The sequence below is a fragment of the Cyanistes caeruleus genome, chromosome 27 (genome assembly GCF_971803275.1).
Source record: "Cyanistes caeruleus chromosome 27, bCyaCae1.hap1.1, whole genome shotgun sequence".
NCBI lineage: Eukaryota > Metazoa > Chordata > Aves > Passeriformes > Paridae > Cyanistes > Cyanistes caeruleus.
Window position 1 is genome coordinate 3,619,001 of NC_141727.1, and position 18,642 is coordinate 3,637,642.

Sequence of the window (18,642 nt, forward strand, 5' to 3'; positions counted from 1 at the left end):
TCAGTCTGAACCATTCCATGTTTCCCATAATCACTGCCATATTTGACACCAAAAGCCATCCATGTGAAGATTCCAGAAGGCAAGCACACATTTTTACCTGAATACTTCACTTTTATTAGTCTCTCTTAGAATACTGTACAAAGGAGTAATAAAAATATTCACACTTTATTTTAGAAAGTTCTCTACATGAGACTTCTGTATCCACAGCAAAAAGAAGGCTATGGGAAAAAAAACCCTAAAACTTTGTACAGAACATTCCTTTAAAAAACCCTCCCAACTAATTCAGCTGATTTAACTGATCCAAGGAGGGTATGGACACACCAACACTCGCATGCTTAAAGATATTCTAGGCAATGATAAAGCAACATAAGTCACAAGGAGAAATATTAATGTGTTAACCCACTGCTGTCCCCTCCTTGAGGGCCAGTACCGAGCTAAAAACAACCCAAAACTGAACAGTAATTCAAACATAAAAGTACTCGAGAATAAGTAGCCCTCCATTTAGTTTATTCTAGAGGCTTTTTCCTACAAAAGTTTGGACTATTTGCCAGCCTGGTAGCTCTGAAAGGACTCCCAGGTCAGGATCCCTGATTCAGGAGCATCAGGCTGGGAGGACTTGCTGGTTTTCTGAGTGTCCTGGAGCAGGGGCTGCTGTACCCCATGGAAACGTGCGTGGTGCTGACAGTGGCTGAGGAGGCTTTGCTAAGTACAGGATGGGACAAGCTGCTGCCAGTTCCTGAGAAGGATTCCAGCCTTTCAAAAGCTTTTCTCTTTCATTGCAGAACAAAACAGAAAAGCTTCAAATACCTTCTTGCCACAGATTGTTTCTCCATCACAGGAGATATGATCTCTCCAGGTAGAAACTTGTCCTGAACATGATACAGGGCAAGTGTAGAGGAAATCTGTCAAGTGTGATGTGATCAGAATCCCATTAAAATCAGTAACAATCAGAATCCCATTTAAAATCAGTAACAATCAGTTATCTCCTCCATGCAGGCACCTGGGGAGTTCTGCTCACGCTTTGTTTCTCCTCCCACAATGTGGCTTCACCCCGATCCATCCCCTGCCAGGACATGTCTGACCAACCCTCAGCCTGCTCATGCTGTCCTTTCACTTCAGACTGCCTCAGGTACACAAAAGAATGGTGGTTTAATTACAATTAACTTCCTGCTTTTTATTTTTGATTGATCCTGACACCTATCCTTAAGTTGGGATCTTAAGGAAGATGCTACCTGATGTGTAATTGTTCAAATACTTATTAATCATATATAGATGCTTAACTCACCACAACAGAACATGAAATCTCACTTCTTTTCATATTTCTTCTATTTCCATTTATGTTTCCCTTGATTGGATTAATTGAGCCCAGGTTAATCTCGGTTATTCCATGGAAAAATGCCACACCTGTGTTGTAATGAGTGTCACATGACTGGCATTGCCTGTTTTGATCATTTGTGTGAAGGAGAGAAATCAAATGTTGTTTACTTTTGTTGCTAGGCAGAGTCTTATTTACAAGTTTGGGGCTTTAGGCTTTAGAACCTGCTTATTTGTGAAGTTTGTAATCCCATTCTGCATCCCAGTTGATCTTTAATTTAAGCAAACAGGGTCAGATGTCCATAGTGTCAGTGAGCACACAAATATTCAAACCCACAGCTGTGTTAATGCCTTCAAGGAGACTCTGGGAATTGCTGTATCTCATAAAAAAAGTCAATCCTTTCAATTGATAATTATTCTAAATTTACAGATCTGTGATGTGCATATGCTTAGAAATATCCAGCATATGTCTGTCTGTGAGGAGTCATGTTTGAAAGCATCTAGAGGCCGTTTCTGTTGCAAAAAAAGACGTTTTTCCCCATGTTTTCTATGACAATAATTAATTTTCTTTTGTTTCCCCTTGAGATGGAAGTGGTGTCTGGGCAGACACTCAGGTCTGTTCAGCATCACAGTCAGCATTTCAGGTCCAGCCTCAGCTGCCCTGCCAGGACCTGCCCCTCCTTGGAGCAGCCTCTCCCACAAGAATACTGCTTATGTCCGTGTCATTTCTCAGCTGATTGATGAAATATCTCTATTTTTATCACAATTATCATTGTCTAGTAGCTTAAAGAGCCGATTAGGGTAGAGAGTACCTCAGCTAAAGCAGCAGCTCTTCTATCCTAGGTTTGAAGGTTTAAACTGCCCGTCAAGGAAATTGCACATCTCTCAATACCCTGGTGTCTCCAGCCAGACTCTCTTCTTCTTCTACCTGCTTGAAAACTTCCTTTTCATTTGGATTTCCAATTTTCAAACACATTAGGGAATGATTCTTCCTGCATTCCAGCAGCCCTCTGAGGTACACTCCATATTTTCCCTTCCCTGTAGCAGTCCCATAGGAAGTCTGAGAGAGAAGTGAAGCAACTTGTCTAAAATTATGCATGGAGTAGTAACAGATCTGAATTTCCCCCTTTCATGTCCATGCTCAGACCATCCAAAACCTCAACACTCTCCACCACGGCCTCTAAAGCTGGATTTGCTACTGCAGGGACAAAAAAAAAATTTAAAAATTTAAAAGATTTAAAAGATTTATACCATTGTCAAAAAAGGTGAGATAATATAAGCACTAAGACAACAAAAATACAGGTTTTCATGGGGTTACAGGGGAAGAGTGAAGGAAAACCCATTTCATCTGGGACACAACCCAAAGGAAAATCAGGTCATTCTGATTTTCAGTAAAACAGTAAAATCTGTCTCAGCCAGAAAACCTAAGCCTGCTTTATTTAGGTATTAATTTTAGAGGAAAAAGGCTTGATTTTGTTCCTCTGTGAAAAGATCTATTATCTGTGACTAATTGACTCCTTCTGCTGGTCAATTCATCTGCTGCTGGTGCTGCTGCTCACACAGCCCTTGGGCATGGAGCTGAGGGACAGATTTCCAGGTAAGCCAGAAATCCAACCCTTGAGTCCATGGAGAACTGGCAAATCCCAGTCACATGCACTTAAACTAACCAAGGAGCTGAAGTGAGGAGAAAAATTCCAAGTCAAGGATAGCTGCATGCTTGATTAGAGCAATCAGCCCTCCTCCTGTACCTGCCCATTGTCAGCCTTTCCCACATCTGTCCATGTCCATGTTCTAAGGAGCTCCATTTTTATCAGTCATTAAATCACCTGCCCCTAGCCCTTGATCCAAATGCCCACTGAGCCCTTGTGAACTTAAAAACAGCAGTTTGGGGTGGGGAGAGGAGTTACCTGGGTAGATTTGGGTATAAACTGAAAATAACAAGCATGATTTAGGCTGTAGGAAACCAAAAGCTTTGTCAAACTGCAGGTCATTCCTTCCTGTGCTGTTTTTAGGAAAAACACTTCCCTTCTCAGTGGTGTCAACAATTGCAAAATAAAAATCTGTCATTCACTTCCCCCTCCCACTTCCCACCTAAAACTGGAAATCAGACCCTAAAACAATCCAGTCCTGGGAAAGTCTGGCTGTATCCCTTTGGATTTCCCTCACGTTCTGCTCAAAGCACCCAGCTTCAGGAAGGGAAAACATATTTTAAAGTGCATTTACCACAGCAATAGTACCAGCACTAAAAGCTTTTCCCCTCATCCCTATCCTCGTCATTCCATGTCTGGAACAGATGAGACTCTTCCCAGAATTCATCCTTGTTGTACCTCAAAGTCTCAGTGGTTTTCCATCTATTGATCACCCTGGGACAAGAGAAATCCGGTGTCGCGCGTCCTGCTCCGCACTAAACTCTACTCTGGAGTTGGTTTGGATTCATTGGGCACGAGGATCCAGCATGCGGAATGTATCTGTTGGGATCTGCATTTAAACAGCCGCTGCGAAACCACATCCCAGTCTGCGTGGGGGAGGAAACGGGGCTGGAGAGAAGGGATCCCCCCTTGGCCCCGCTCCTCCGCCATCCGCTCCGGCCACGCCACTCAGTACTTGTTGATCCCAAAGATCCGGACTCCGTGGAACTGAGGCAGTTTGGGGATCAGGACGCTCATCAGGGAGATGGTGTTGATGATGAAGTGTATCCGGTCGTACTTGGTGTAAAAGCTGGTTAGAAAATACCTGGAAAGGGAGGGTGGGAACAGAGGGAGAGGCAAACTGAGCTGTGCCATTCCGTGTGTGCGTCTCCCAGGACAGAACGCTGATGGGTACTGGGACACGAGGCAGCTCAGCCAGCCCAGAATACTCACAGGACGATGGGCATGATGGTGAGGAACTTGCGGGACGCGGTGAACTGGACTCCATAATCCATCTGCTCCCAGTGCGTGAGCAGCCGGGCCTTGCCCTGGTCCGGGGTCTCGAAGGGGGTTCCCTTCACGGTGTGCAGGAAGATGTACATGCTCTGCGGGACACACAGCGTGAGGCACACTGCATCCCAAAAACCCAGCATCCAGGGAGCGGATCCGGGAGCCTGCACCCCCGCGCCGTTCCACTAGAGGGATGTGGCGCCGCTGGAAAACCCGGAGCGGCCAGGGAAGCAGGAAAAGGAGAGTTGGGAAAGGCCGGGGCAGCTCGGCTGCTCCACGTCAGGCCTCGCTCGGCTCCTGGGTGTGAGCCAAGGAGGCGGTGGCAAGATTACAGCCGTGGGATCTCTGCGATCGGGAGATTAGAGCCTGCCTGCTGCGGCACGGCGAAAGGCTCCCTGAAAATGTGCTGGGAGAAGGTCTGTCACCCCCTGATTACCAGGGGAACACAAGTCACAAACATTCCAGCTACAGCTCCACTCCTGGCCTTTAAATTCCTTTTTGTCCCCAGAACCTAAAGCTGCCAGGGAAGATGATGAGAAGCCAGCAGCTCGTGAGCTGAGTGCTGAGCAGCTCCGGTTTGGGGATTTGTGGTTGTTTTTATCCCCTGAGCAGCTCCAGTTTGGGCGTTTGTGGAGGTTTTTATCCCTCTCTAGTAATAACTTATCATGAGGGTCCTCAATCCCTGTCATTTTTGTCTCTGGAATAGTCCCAGCCTGAGGTATTATTTAAAATAAAAGATGCACGAGGAGTTGCTCTATCCCTGAAGTTTTTTGTCCCTCGTGCCTAAAGGGACCTATGTGGGGACTTGATCTTCAGAGGGGGAAATCAGTTCCTAGACTAATCTTTTACTTTAAGCAGAACAAAATCTGGGAGTTAATCTTGTTTTTTCTTAACTCTCACGAGGCCAATTCAGGTTTTACCAACCCCGGTGATGTCTTACCAGTGTCTGGGGCCTGTCACAGACCCCTTTGGGAAGGGGACACGACAAAGGACTTGCCCTACAGGAAATGAATCCATGTCCCCTCTGAGCAGCCTCACCAGGTGTTGCTGCCTCACCTGTACCTGGGCTGGATTTAAATCCATGTCCCAGAGGCACCAGAACAGGCTGAGGGCTGGAGGTTGAGCAACTCAGCCGGCATCTTTGGAAACACAAAGGGATTGTTCCAACAGCAATCCCAGCAGATTGCTCAGGGGAACAGCTGTGCCAAGGCTCCCCATATGTGCCCCGGGCCATGCCGCTCCCTTACCAGGTTGTGGATGATGTTGGTGAGAGTCCAGACCACGGGGACGCTGAAGAAGGGGATGCTCAGGAGCACGACGTGCAGCAGCCCGATGCCCAGCACGTAGGACAGCCAGATGCCGCGGCTGTTCATGACCCGCGTGTTGGGGTTCACCTCGCTGTGCGCCGTTCCCACGTTCATCCTGACTCTCGTGGCTGACGGGAGCCCCTGGAACAGAAACACTGAGTTCAGAGCCCGGATCCAAACTGCTCAGTGGGGCTGAGCACCGGCTGGTTGTCAAGCAAACCCAAAATCTGCTGTTTGCTATAAAAATCCCAAGTCAGTTCCCTCCTCTGCCACTCGTTATTGCCATTCTTAGAGCTGACGTCGCTGACTCCGGGAGTGGTTAAGATTTGGGAATTATGTGTGGGAAGCTTGTCTGTGACAGAAGCTTCTTGTGATTTGAGATGTTTTCCTGGAGCCGAGGTGTTGAGGTTCAATCCCTGACAAAACTCAAATCAATACTTTTAAGCACTTTCAAATCACAGTGTTAGTCATGGAAACACAGCACAGGAAGCTTCCTGCATGTTTATGGATGGAAGAGAACAGAGTATTTGCAGAGGAAAGGTTCTGTATCGACAGATCTCCTAATTAATTTAACTAAATTAACAGGGTTCTGCACAGCTTGGGAGGTCTCCTTGCTGGTCTACTCTGGTTCACGTGTTTTGCCTTCAGATTTAAGACTTACAAAGGGGGGAAAAAAAGAGGAACAGAAAAGAATTTGCCCCCCAGGGAAGGAATGAGATTCTTCTGGAGGAACGTAAAAAGGGAGAGATAATAATGAAAAGTGCCTTGGGAGGATGTTTCAGGAGGAAGAGCTGTGGAGGAGTCGGCCCTTCCCCTACCTGGAAAGAACAACTGCCATGTAGGAGGAGCATAAAGATGGTTTTCTGGACAATGCCAGGAAGGAGAGGAAGCAAGAGAGTGTCACCTTCTCAGAGCAAGTCCTTGGAGTGGTGCCCCTGAGACACTGAAGGTATCAAGTGGCTTTCTGGACTGACACAGTGCCAGTGGCAGCAGGAGACCTCTGGCTCACTGGTATCCAGGGATTACAGAAAACAGCACAAACTAAACCCACTGTAAAGCTGAATGTCTTCACACCAAGATCAGGGAAATTCTTATGTAAAATCATCTTCGTGTCCCATGGAAGAGCAGTTTGATGAGATGATCCATTTCATCCTCCTTGGCTACAGCACCCCACAGTGAAGGCTGTTTCCTGATGTCTGGCCTCATGGCTTTGCTATTGCTTCCCACAGCTGGAAGCCGTGTTGCTTTTCCCTCCAGCTCTCCAGAGGCGAGCCCGAGCCAGATCCAACATCTCACTCTCCTCACTGCCAGCTGTTCCCAGCTCCCTCATGGAGTGCTGGGCCTGCCTTGTCTCAGGAGCTGGCACCATCCCCGCTCCTGCCCAGGGCTGGGACTCACAGCCAGCCTCCACTCCACAGCTCTTGGAATGCTCCAAGGAACTCCCAAACCTCTTCCACGCACACAGGCAGCTGTTGCTGCAGATCCTCACCTCACTCTTTCAGGGGGTCATACCTGGAGAAGGATTTTGTTTCCAGGAATGAGGCTGCAGGTCTGTGGGATGCTCACTCCCTTGTTGCCCACCTCCCAGCTCACCAGCTTCTGGATACTCCAGAGAAAAGCCTAGAGTTTAGTTTGGGAACAGGACTGGGAGCCAGAGTTCAGTGCTTCAGCCTTGGCAGAGGGAGCAGCTCTGTCCTAAACCTGCTGCAATTCCCAAGGGCTCTCAGAAGGAAAACTGGGGGTTGGGGTGAAACATAAATGAGTCAAAAAGAGTCAGATTGTTACAACAACAAAAAGCAAAACACCCTATGGAATGTGTAAACAGGAGTGCTGAGTGCCAGACATGGGAAATAGTTCTCCTGGATGTTGGGTGAACACTGTCCAGTCCTGGGAGGAGCTGGAGAAAATGAGCAGAGGTGTAGGAAAAACATGACCTGCAAGGACAGCTGGAAGGAAACGGGTTTGTTTAGTCTGGAGGATGCTGGAGACAGGCGTGAGGACACTCCACAGTGAGCTGTGGCTGTGGGATTCCAGCTGTGCAGCAGGAGGAACCACACAGGGGTGCAGGAGGAGGGATGTGGGAAGGGACTGCCCACAGAAAGGGATCTGAGCTCTTGCTGGAGGCCTTAAAATCTACTTTAATCAACAGATAAAAACCTCCTCTCCAGGAGTCTTTCCTGATACCATTATCCAAGGGCTGTGGAAGCCCCCTGCAGCCAGAGGAGCACGTGGCTGGTGCTGTGGAATTTCCAACCATGACTGTAACTTCCAGAAACTAAGAGCAGCTTGGACTTGGTCTCCTCTGCAGACCCACAGCTGGGTGGGAAAGCGCCCAACTTGGAAGCTGTATGTGAAGCAATTCTCTTTCCTGTGCCTCAGTTTCCCTTCCTTGTAAAATTAAGGATTAGAGGGTTGGAATGCTGGAATATATGAGATGTTAATTCATTCTTGTAGGAGATACAGACACACCAAGCATTCACTACTGCAATGAGGGTGATTCCCCATCTCAAGCTCTGTCCTTCCCCACATTAAATATTTCACCAGCTCTGCCCTGGGCTCTGCAGCCCTTGGCCCAGCTCTCCCAAATTTTGGATTGCACAAGCCTGGCTGAGGGCACACAAGCTCTCAGAGCTCTGTCCCTGCCCCCATCCCACATCCCATGTTTGCCTTCTAATTCCACACCAGGATTTGCTCACCTGCAGGACAAAGGCACAGCCCACCATGGGAAGGACTCCAGCTCCCCCTTCCCAGAGCAGCTGCTGCCAGGCTCTGCTTTCCCACTCCTTTTGGAGACAGAAAAGCCTGTATGTTGCACCAGGCTGAGGGTGAAGGTCAGGGCTGCGCTGACATTGGACAGTGGCCATCCAAGGAGGGGAAAAGTCGGAGCTGTGGCCAGTGGCAAAGGGCACAGTGTGGCGGTGGAGCTGAGCCCTTCCTCTGCCTCATCCTGCCTGTCCTGCCCCTTATCCAGCTCCTTCCTCACCTTTGTCCCCAGAGGTGGGACACCTCTTTGTCCCGAGGGTGGTGACCACCCTCTGTTCATATTCCCTTCCTTAATGCTTGGACTTGATGATCTTAAAGGCCTTTTTCATCCTAAATAAATGATCCCATGATTTGGCAGTGCGGTCACCCTTCCCCAGGGATTTCAGGATCATGCTGCAGGATCTTCACTGGGCTGGTGAGGGAAGGAGGGCTCAGGTATTTATCTTGATCTTGAGTGTTCCCAGACTGAAGGTGATGATCCACGGATCACAGGTCCCAATCTCTAGCAGCAACAGCTGCCACCTCCCAAACAAATCTTTTAAACCCTTCTTTGCCGCTGGCAATGGATGAACCGGAGCACGGAGGACATGGGGGACGCTGGTGAACTGGGCTGTGCTGGGTGAGAGGTGACACTGGGAACACAACGCTCCGTGTCCCTCCAGCCCGGGGCCGTGTTGGACATGTCTGAGCCCCAGCGCTGCCCGGCTCCTCCTCGGGGGGCCCGGGGGTGCCAGAGTCCCGGAGGGGACACAGGGAACAGGGGGACGAGGACACGGGTGAGGGCGAGAATCCTTCCCCCTCGGCCTTTCCTAGTGAATTTAACGGGAAATTTTGGACAGAAAGAGAAAGCCGAGGTTGGGCTCCTCCGGGCTCACGTGGGGTCCCAGACCCCACTTTCCTCCCGGTTTTCCCGGGACAGGACGGTGCCCCGGGAGGCCGGGACAGGACCCGCTCCGGGCCGGGTTCCGCACAGCGCGACCCCTCCGTGGGGACCCGCACTACCCAGCTGGGACCCCCCATTCCCACCCCGCCGCTTCGCAGCTCCATCCCAGCACCCGCTTCTCTCTTTTGGGCTGTTTTCCTTTCGGGCCGGGCCCATGCGAGGCACCTTCCCCCGGCCCCGCCACGGGGCTCGGCCGCCGCCGCCCCCGAGGAGGGCTGAGCCCCCCGGTCCCGGCCCGCGCCCCCGGCCCGCACTCACCGCTCCCGCCCGCTCCGGCCCGGCTCGGCTCGGCGGGGCCGGCGCTCGCTCCGCCGCGCTCCCGGTGCTCTCCCGGTGCGCTCCCGGCGGCCCCTCGGCCCGCCCCGCCGCGGCACGCCGGGAGCTGTAGTCCGGCAGCAGCGGGGGAGGCGGAGCCGCCATGGGAAGCGGCGGGAGCGGCTCCAAGGGGATCGGGGGCTGCAGTGACCCCCGCTCCGCTCACAGGGGGCCCCAGAGCTGGCTGGGTGCGTCCAACCTGCCCGGGGAGGGTGGGCTGCCCCGCCTGCCGCCCTTCCCAAGGGAAATCCGAGGGTAGGGGAACACTGGGGCAGCTTCCCGACGGAGCTGTGGCTGCCCCATCCCTGGAAGTGCTCGAGGCCAGGCTGGAGGGGGCTTGGGGCGTCCTGGCATACTGGAATGTGTCCCTGCCCACGGCAGGGAGTGGGACTGGGTGGTTTTTAAAGTCCCTTCCTACCCAAACCATTCTGATTCCGTGATACCATGAAAATCCCAGCAGCAGCATTGTGCAGACAGCCCGGACAGGCCGGCAGCGCTGCAGGACACCCGGCCAAGGTCGGGGCTGGGAGAGAGCGCAGGATTCCAGCGCTGGAGCGCGGGGGAGACCATCTGGCTCCGCTTTTGTTTGCACAACCATCAAAGCTCATCGCGTGGGGCTGGCACGGCCCACGGGTGCCACAGCCATCTGTGCAGGGCTCTGTGTGTGCCTGCTGCCGGCTCTTCCAGCAGCGGAGGGGCAGCGCCGGAGCCGCTTTGGGCTGCAAATCCCTCGGCCGGAGCCGAGCAGAGCCCCTGGCAATGTGCGGAGCCCGAGCGAGGTTCTCCCGGCTGCCCGCACGTGTGGCTGTGCCGGCGCCACTCGCAGCCCCCAGCTGGCACAGACAGCTCGGCACTGCCCACCGTGGGCTTGGGGGTCGACCCAGGTGGAGTCACAGCATCGAGTGTCTCTGTGCCTCCATGCTGAGCCGTGTGTCCTGACCCTGTCTGCATCCAGCCGGCTCCAGCCGCACATCCTGACAGGGCACGGCGGAAGCACGGACACCCCGCGGGCTCCGGGACTGCCCGGGTGTCACATGCTGCCACCGTGTTGCTGGCAGGGCACGGGGTCACTTGCCGGAGCCAGAGCAATGTCTGCCTCCAGAGGGCTTTGGGCGCGGAGAGAAGCACATGTGGGGTAAAGCAGATGAAAAGCCACCGATTGGCACCCGGTAAAACCGCGTTGTCCCTGCCCGGCTCCTCTGCGGTGCCCTCTTGGCAGGGAGCGGTGCGGGGATGCCGGCGTGCGGAGGCGGGGGATCCCACGGGATCCGCTCCTGCTTTGCAGGAGATCCACGCACGCACAGCAGGCTCTATTTTTATCCTGCTCCTGCCTGACTGAGCAGCTCTCTGCGCGGTGACATCTAATTTAGCAGCTTCCCCGCACCCCGCTGGCTCCGCACGTGAGGGGGAAGCACAATGCAGCAGCTATTTTTAAAGCCATAAATATTCATCGCTCTCCGTGATGCAGCAGCCGCCGCTGCCGGTGGAGCGCGGGGGGGGGGCCCACCCGCTCCCTGGGCTCCCCACACCGCGTTCACCCGCCCAGGGAACACCGGCACCGGGGGCGGGGAGTTCCCTGGGGGGATCCGGCCCCATCCGCTCACCGGCAGCTGCCCCCGCGCTCCCCCCGTGCTCAGGGGGGCCGTTCCCGTGTGGATTCCTAGGCCTCGTTCGCTGCCGGTGCCGGGCCGTGCTCAGCTCCCGCTCTGCCGGCTGCCGGTCCCGCTGCTCGGTCGATGCCGTTTATATTTAGCTCCGTGGTGGCAGCGAGAAGCCGGTGCCAGCTATTTTTAGCCATCCTGCGGTGGGAAGGGTCCGCGCGGGTCGTGCTGCACTGCAGGTTTTGTGCTGGTGGGTGCCGTGTCCCCCACATGGGTCCCCCGAGGGGTGCAGCCCTGGGGCTGCTTCCACTGCCGGGATCGCCCACCGCCTCTCCGGGTCCCAGCTCAGTCCCGCCATGCCCCTTCCTGTCCCCTGGGCCCCTCGGCCCCGTCCCGCGGCGGGTGGCTGTGTCACCGGAGCCGCCACATCCCGACATGGCCATCCCTGCTCCCGCTGCGTGCTCAGCTCCCGGCGGCGCTGGGAACGGTGATGGGCAGCACGGGACTGCTCCGCTCCCCGGCCGAACGGGGAGATGCCAAAGAAGTGCTCAAGAGCACCAGCTGTGGTTGCCGGCTGCTGCCTGCCGGGCTCCCGGCAGCGTCCCGGGACAACCCTACCCGGTGAGCCCGGCACCGGTCCGGCATCGGCTTTGGCTACAGGCACGGAAACATCAAAACAACCTCTAAGATCATCGACTCCAATCAGTAACCAAGCACTGTCACCTTCACTACTAAACCATATCCCCAAGTACCACATCCACACGTTTTTTGAACACTTCCAGGGTGCCAGACTCAGAAATTCCCCGGAGCGGGGGGCTCCGGGGAATGCGGGGGTCTCTGGGGAGGATCTGTCCGAGGCCGTGTCTGGCTGCCGTCAGGTTTCCTTTTCCTAATTGAGGCGAGATCCAGGCCAGGCGCCTCCTAAACGGTTTATCCTCCCTCAGCAGCGGGAGAACGCCAGTGCCCGGGGCCGGGCTGTCCCGCCGCGGAGGTTCAGGACCGGGCCAGCGGGAGCCGCGTCCCTCCCGGCGGCCTCGGGGCCCGGTAACGGCGGCCGCTCTCCATGGTCCTGAGCCAGCCTCGCCGGTGCCCCGGGGCGGCGGGACCCCGAGCCGCAGCCCAGCCCGGCGGTCCCCGGCCTGGAAAGCTGGGAGCTGGGCTGGGGGCCCACTCCGGTTCGCCTGGATCTCAACCCGCCCGGTGCCGCCGCCGCGGGTCGGGTTTCCCCGAGTAAGCGATGCCGGTGCAGGGCGGGGGGAGGCACCGTGAGCCCGCCGGAGTGAGAGTAGGGGGGTCCTGCTCCCCGCAAAGAGCTGGGGAGGGGATGAGGGGATTCCTGGGGGGTTGCGGAGGCAGCACCGGAGGCACCGAGGGCCCGGGAGGCCCGGCAGAGCCGGGGGGGGCTCCCACCGGAGTTCGCGGGGACGCGGCGGGGCGGAGGCCATGGAGTGCCTCGGGACGCCTCGGTATCAGCTGCCCCTGGCTCAGGGGTCTCGGCAGCTCCTCACCGGGTCTCTCCGGTGTCTTTCCGCGCCTCCCTGCCTGAGGACCCGGGGCAGCTCTTTCGCCGTGGGGCGAGAGCTGGGAAGGCTTCGGGCGCGGGGCCGAGGGTGCTCGGCGCTGCACGGCCCCCCCGGCGGGGCGGGCCGGGGGCGGAGAGCCCCGGGGAGGCCCGGGCGGAGGATCCCGCCCACCGGCCCCGCCGCCGCCGCCGGCTCCGGGGCCGCCGCGCTGCGCGGGGCGCGGCCGCTCCGGCCCGGGGCGCGGGGCCGCTCCGCCGCCGGGGGCTGCACGGGCAGGTGAGTCCGCAACGGGACCTCCGGCGGGGCGGGAGGCGGGGAGGGGAGGGCTGGCAGCGCCGCGCAGAGCAGAGCTTCCCCCGGGGAAGCACCGGGACTTCCCTCGCCTGCGACGCCCCCGGTGCTGAGCGGAGCCGGGGGGATCCCCGGGCATCCCCGGGCTCACGGAGAATCCTGGCGTCCGCCCTGCCCCCGCTCCTCAACAGCATTTTCTGGGGCTGGCAGCGACCCCCGGGGTCGGGCTGGGAATCCCCGAGCCCTGTTGCGGTGGGGCAAGGGCTGGCTGTCATCGCCGTGCCTGGTCCGCATCCCACCCGCAGGGGTGTCCCTGTTCCGTGGACGAATCAGCCCCGTCCCTGGACACCGGTTCCCGGCTCATTCCGGTGGTTTCCCGGGCAGCGGGAAGAGGTGTGTTTGTCCCAGGTTACCTCTGGAAGACTGGGGGGCTGGTGCAGTGTGGGTCTCCGGGGTCTCGGTGCCAGCGATGTGTCCTGAGCTCTGGTTCCCTCTCGGGACCCTCCTGGATCCCGGGGCTCCGGCAGTGCAGGGGTCAGCTCTGCACAGGTGTGACCTTGGGGTGTGTCGGCAGGGCTGTGTGACAGTGCCCAGCCCTCGGGGTGCTCACCTGCCTGTGCTGTGGGGACCACCCTTGGATGGCCACCTCTGCAGCACACCGAGGAGCCCCGGTCAGCACCCTGAAGCGCGTTTGCCGGTGTTGGGGTGCTCCGGGGAGCAGTGGGACCCGCAGGCAGCTTTGCTGGTGGCATAGCTCGGGGCTCCCGCAGCACTGAGCTCTGCCTGAGCGGCTGACACAAGTGCCTGTTAGCGCCAGTGGCTTTGGCTGTGGGATGGTGGGAGAGCACCTGGATATTGCCTCCAGAGCTCCGCTGCCACGGCCGGCGCAGGGACAGGCTGGGACCCCTGGATGTGGTGGGAGCCGGGGCTGAGAGAGCCGGGCAGCGCTCGGAGCGCTCAGACATGGCCCTTATCTGCTGCCACCACCCTGGGAACTCGTTGCACGCTCAGCTCCAGTGAATTTCCTTTTTCTGTTTTTGTTTCTTTCCTGCTGACGCTTTTCCCCTCCGGAATCAAGGGCTGGATGGGGCCCATGGTTACGGGGTGGTGTGAGCGGCCCGACCCCACGGTGGGGTGGCAGTGGGTAGAGCACAGCAGCACCCAGCACCCACCTGTGCCGGTCCCCTCGGTCCGCGTGTGCCCCGGGCGCTCCCGGGGAGTGGAGCCGGGAGCAGGAACCTGCTGAGCCGCTGCCTGCACATGTTTTCCGTGGCATTCCCCGGGGGCCGCCTGCAGCGGCCGCTCGCCCGGAGCCGAGGCTCTGGCTGGTGCGTTCTCCGGCCGCCGCAGGACGCATCGGCCTCCTGCGAGCAGCGGTCGCGGCGCCGTGACCTTGGCAGGGCGGGAGCTCACCCCGCCTCTGGCTCAGCCCGAGCGTCTCCGGTTGTTACAACCCAGCTGCCGGCGCGGGAGACGTGCCCAGCCCCTGGGGCCTGATCCTGCCACGCAGGAACCGAGAGCGAGGTGATGGCCGGGCACGGGGGAAAGCGTGAGCCATGAAGGCTGTCCTGGTCCCCATCCTTGTCCCTGCTTCATGGCTAGGGTCAGATGTGGTGCTCACGGCAGCGCAGTGACGGTTCTGCCCCGTCTCCCCTAGCCTGACACTGTCCCCTTGTTGTCCCTGTCTCAGATGTGCCAAGTCCAGCTGAAGCCACTGTGGGTGTGAGGAAGGCAGTGCAGCACCATGACTGTGACACGGGGGGTTGTCCTCTGCCCCATCACCATGACACTGCACCTGCAGAACCTCTTCTTCCTCCTCCTCCTCCTGGGTTCCTGCCTCCACCCAGCCGCTGCCTTCCCCAAGGGCTGTTACCCCTCAGAAGAGGAGGGGCTGAAGACCTTTCGCTGCAGCAACGCTCAGCTGACCGAGGTCCCCAGAGACATCCCCAATGACACCAACAAGCTCTACCTGGACTCCAACCAAATCAGCTTCCTGCCTCGTGATGCCTTCCGGGACCTGCCACTCCTGCTGGAGCTGGACCTGTCCCACAACGCCATCGCCAGAATCGAAAGTGGGGCTTTCCAGAGCCTGGCAGAGCACCTGCACTCTCTGGACTTGTCTTCCAACAGGCTGGTGTCGGTCAGCAAAGACACCTTTAGCAACCTGAAAGCCAAGGTGAACCTGTCCAACAACCCATGGCTGTGTGACTGTCGGCTGCAGGAGCTGATCCGCGCAGTGGAGCTGGCAGCCGACTCCTCAGGAGGCATCATGTGTGACTCCTCCACGCAGGAGGAGCACGTCGGCAAAGCTTTCCTGCAGGTCATTGCTGACACGGACTTCTGCAACGTGTACAAGAAGACCACGGACATTGCCATGCTGGTCACCATGTTCGGCTGGTTTGCCATGGTGATTTCCTACCTGGTCTACTACGTGCGGCAGAACCAGGAGGACGCCCGGAGACACCTGGAGTATCTCAAGTCACTGCCCAGCAAACAGCGGCGATCGGAGGAGTCTTCCACCATCAGCACTGTGGTGTGAGCACCAGCATCCTGCAGGACATGGGGACGAATGGAGCTGTGGACCGGCCACGCCAGGGGCTGTCACTGGCCACTGGCATCGCACAGAGATGCTCATGGATTCTGTTCTCCTCAGATGTTCTGTTCTGTTCTCCTCCTGGCAGCAGCAGCCACGGTTGCTGAGTCCCTGGCTCTGGTGGCTGAGGTCAGGGATGGATATCAGCCATGAGCATGGAGCATCTGCAGCATCCTCCCAAGTTACGGAGAACCTGGAGCAGCTCCTGGCATGTGGCCATTGCTCCAACTGACCTGGACATTTGGACTTCATCTAAAACTTTTTATATTTCCTTTGCAGAGATCCCTTGGGGCATTAATGGAATTGGTGTTTTCATCTCTCCCCGGCTCCCCCTTGGCTGCCCAAGGAATGGTCTGGCAGCCCAGGGCAGCCTGGGCCTGGGTCCCTGCTGGGAGGGCAGTGGGGAGGAGCAGTACAGGTGCAAGGCCAGTGCCCTGCACGGTCACGGGCTGTGACCACAACCAGCGGGACCAAGAGGTGGGACAGGGGGTGGGGACACACCGGTTGGTGCCGCCCCATTTTCCGATTCATCTCCCTGCCCCTTTCCCGGCACTCTCAGGCCAGGTGGGGCAAGGGGTGTGGGGGTCTCCACTCAGACATGGGATCGCTGATGGGCAAACCCAGGGCCTTTCCCATCGGAGTGTGGGGAGCGAGAACCAAACGAGGAATGAACTCCCTGGGGCAGAACCCTTTGAGGCTGCCAAGGAAATGTGGGTGCTGATGGAGGGGCAGCTACGGGTTCTGGCAGTGGGTCCAGCCCTGCTGGGATGCTGGGGGAGCGAGTTTCCCCTCGGTGCTCTCGGGGACAGCGTGGGAGGATGTTTGCAGCACCCTTGGCCATCTGCTCGTGTCACTGCCAGAGGGGAGCTCCCACCTCACAAGCTGCTGACCGGTCACTGTGATGGGAAGCAGGACAGAGGGAGCTGCCACAGCTCCTCTGTCCTCTCCCCACTCCCGCACAGCTGTCAGGAGCTGAATCTCCCCTAAAATATCCCAAAGTCCCTTCTTGACACTTCCAGTATCGGGCTGCAGGTTCCTGGTGGCAGCGGTGGAGGTGATGCTGAGCACAGGGCTGGACAGGCAGGGTTCAGTGCCCACTTTTTGGGCATGCAGGGTCCAAGTGGCAACTCAGAGCAAAGCCAGAGTATCCCCAGACTCTTCCACCTGCCTGTCTGGCCTCTGGGACATCTGGTTTTGCTGGTTTTGGCCTTTTTTTAAACCAACCAATGCTAAATTGCCTTAACTCACCAAGAGCACCAACCAAAGCTGCTGGAACCTCCTCTGTACCAGGCCAGACCTGCCTTGTTGCCAGGCGCAGCCTCAGCCCCACGTGTGGACAGCACACTGCGGTGCAGGCAGGTCTCTGCCTGTGCCCTGGTGCCTCGGTGCCGGTGGGAGCCGTGGGACTGAGCTGGCCAGCAGCAGGGCCCCCGCCCTTCCACAAGTGCCTAATTCCAGCACAGAGCAGGAGCTCTGCAACGCACAAACACCTCAGCACCAGCTCCCATCTGGGCGTCCCTGCAGCCCCTGTAGCTCTTTCCCCCTCTACAACCGGCTGAGGAGAAAAGGGGCTGGGGGGGACCCGACTGAATCCCCCCAGGCTGGTCCCCCCAGACCACCGCTTGTGTCAGCAGCACGGGGGATGCCGGGACCACCCGACCCGTCCGTGTTTGGGCTAAGGGACATTTTAGTTCTAACTAAATTTTGTCTTATACGACAATAAAGTTGTCTTTTACTTTGGAGCCGGTGGCCGGCGTGTGCTCGGGTGTGTGTCTGTGGGTCACCGGGCCCTGGTGACGTTGTGGTTGCAAAGGAAAGACGGAGGTGCCGGCGACAGCCGATGTCTTTGTGGGCAGGCGCTTGCAGAAGAAACAGGACACCCGTCCCTCCGGTAACCCTGTCCCAGCCTTCAATAATGAACACCCGCGGCTCGGCTCAGGTCGCTGGCACCGTGCCGGTCCCCGCGACACCCAGGACCCCGTGGAGCGGTTTCCCAGGGCTCGGCTCCGCTCCCTGCCCTCCCGTTCTCCCAGGAGCAGCCCCCGGCACCGCGTGGCACACGGGGAGGATCATGACGGCCCCGAGGGACGGGTCCTTCCAACACCACGGTCCAGCCGGTCCCCACAAGAGGCATCTCCGGTCACAGCCCCGACCCGGTTTGCCGGCACCTCTTCCCGCATGATCCGCGCTGGAGTCTTGTGCCATGGAAGGTGAAAGCCGGGTCCTAACGCAGAGTGACAGCTCCTGCTCGTGGGACATTAACCTTGTTTGTCACTCGGCTGTCTCCAGACGCGGACCCCGGGCTCTGGAGCAGATGGCTGCCGTCCCCCGCTCCGGTCACTCCCTGGGGATTCTCGTCCCGCGGCTCCCGGAGCAGCTGGGGAGGGCCGGGGGAGACGCAGGACACGTGGCCCCAGCTGCCACCCTGTCCGTGGGGCCGTGGCTCCCCGGAGCCCTGCCGGTGTCCCCTCTCACGGGGCTGGATGATGCCGAGTCCCTCGGCGTCAGCCCTGCTCTGGATCCCGTCTGTGGAATTACTTGAATGGAAACCACCAGGCTCATTGCAGCCCACACTGATGAGCACGGGGGAAAGGAAGTGGATTCCAGGGGTTTGTCTGGATGTGGAACAGCCACTGGCCTGTGTGGGTGTACAGGGGGATAAAATACATGAGAAGTATAACAAAAATCTGCAGTGAGATTTGGGAAGGTTACTTGTTGTGGGATGGATGGAATTATGCTGGATTTAGGCTGTCAGTACTGTCAGATATTTAATCAGGTGTGACAGGGAATGGGGAAGAACAGAAAAATGGGTTTATGGGGATATTTCTTGAGGGTGCTGTGGCCAACCTGGGGTCTTGGGAGCAGGGGGACACGGCCTGTCAGATGGCTTAAATCTCAAGGAGGGATTTTTCTCATCCCACTCTTTCCAGTTGTGAGGTATCCAGCTGTGGACCAGATCCTGCTGAGAACACACTTGGCACGGTGGGTACAAGGGGCTCAGTGTCAAAGGCAACACTTCTTCAGCAAGGAATTAGAAACATTCCTTTCAATACCCCTCTCTGGGTAGATTTATC

At 57.3% G+C, this 18,642-nt stretch overlaps 2 protein-coding genes across 21 annotated transcripts in view; one reads left to right on the forward strand and one right to left on the reverse strand.

Annotated features, from left to right (window-relative positions):
* LRRC3C (leucine rich repeat containing 3C) overlaps window positions 1–17,310 on the forward strand; it is a 31,083-nt gene extending 13,773 nt beyond the window's left edge. For 15 of the 20 annotated variants that reach the window (XM_086864592.1, XM_086864593.1, XM_086864585.1 and 12 more), the window contains 2 exons: window positions 997–1,129; window positions 14,666–17,310. In XM_086864592.1, the coding sequence (XP_086720718.1) occupies window positions 14,720–15,514 (795 nt within the window). In that variant the 5' untranslated portion in view covers window positions 997–1,129; window positions 14,666–14,719 and the 3' untranslated portion in view covers window positions 15,515–17,310. Of the gene's footprint in view, window positions 1–996; window positions 2,912–3,607; window positions 4,981–14,665 lie in introns of those variants that run through there. The other 5 variants (XR_015279557.1, XR_015279555.1, XR_015279560.1 and 2 more) reach the window with 1 other exon arrangement.
* ORMDL3 (ORMDL sphingolipid biosynthesis regulator 3) lies at window positions 91–9,603 on the reverse strand. The gene is made up of 4 exons (XM_086864601.1): window positions 9,504–9,603; window positions 5,480–5,680; window positions 4,176–4,327; window positions 91–4,047 (listed from the first exon to the last, which is right to left on the reverse strand). Exons 2-4 carry the CDS (start codon window positions 5,651–5,653, stop codon window positions 3,912–3,914), a joined length of 462 nt encoding a protein of 153 aa, XP_086720727.1. The 5' UTR covers window positions 5,654–5,680; window positions 9,504–9,603; the 3' UTR covers window positions 91–3,911.
* Window positions 17,311–18,642: the final 1,332 nt, after the last annotated feature.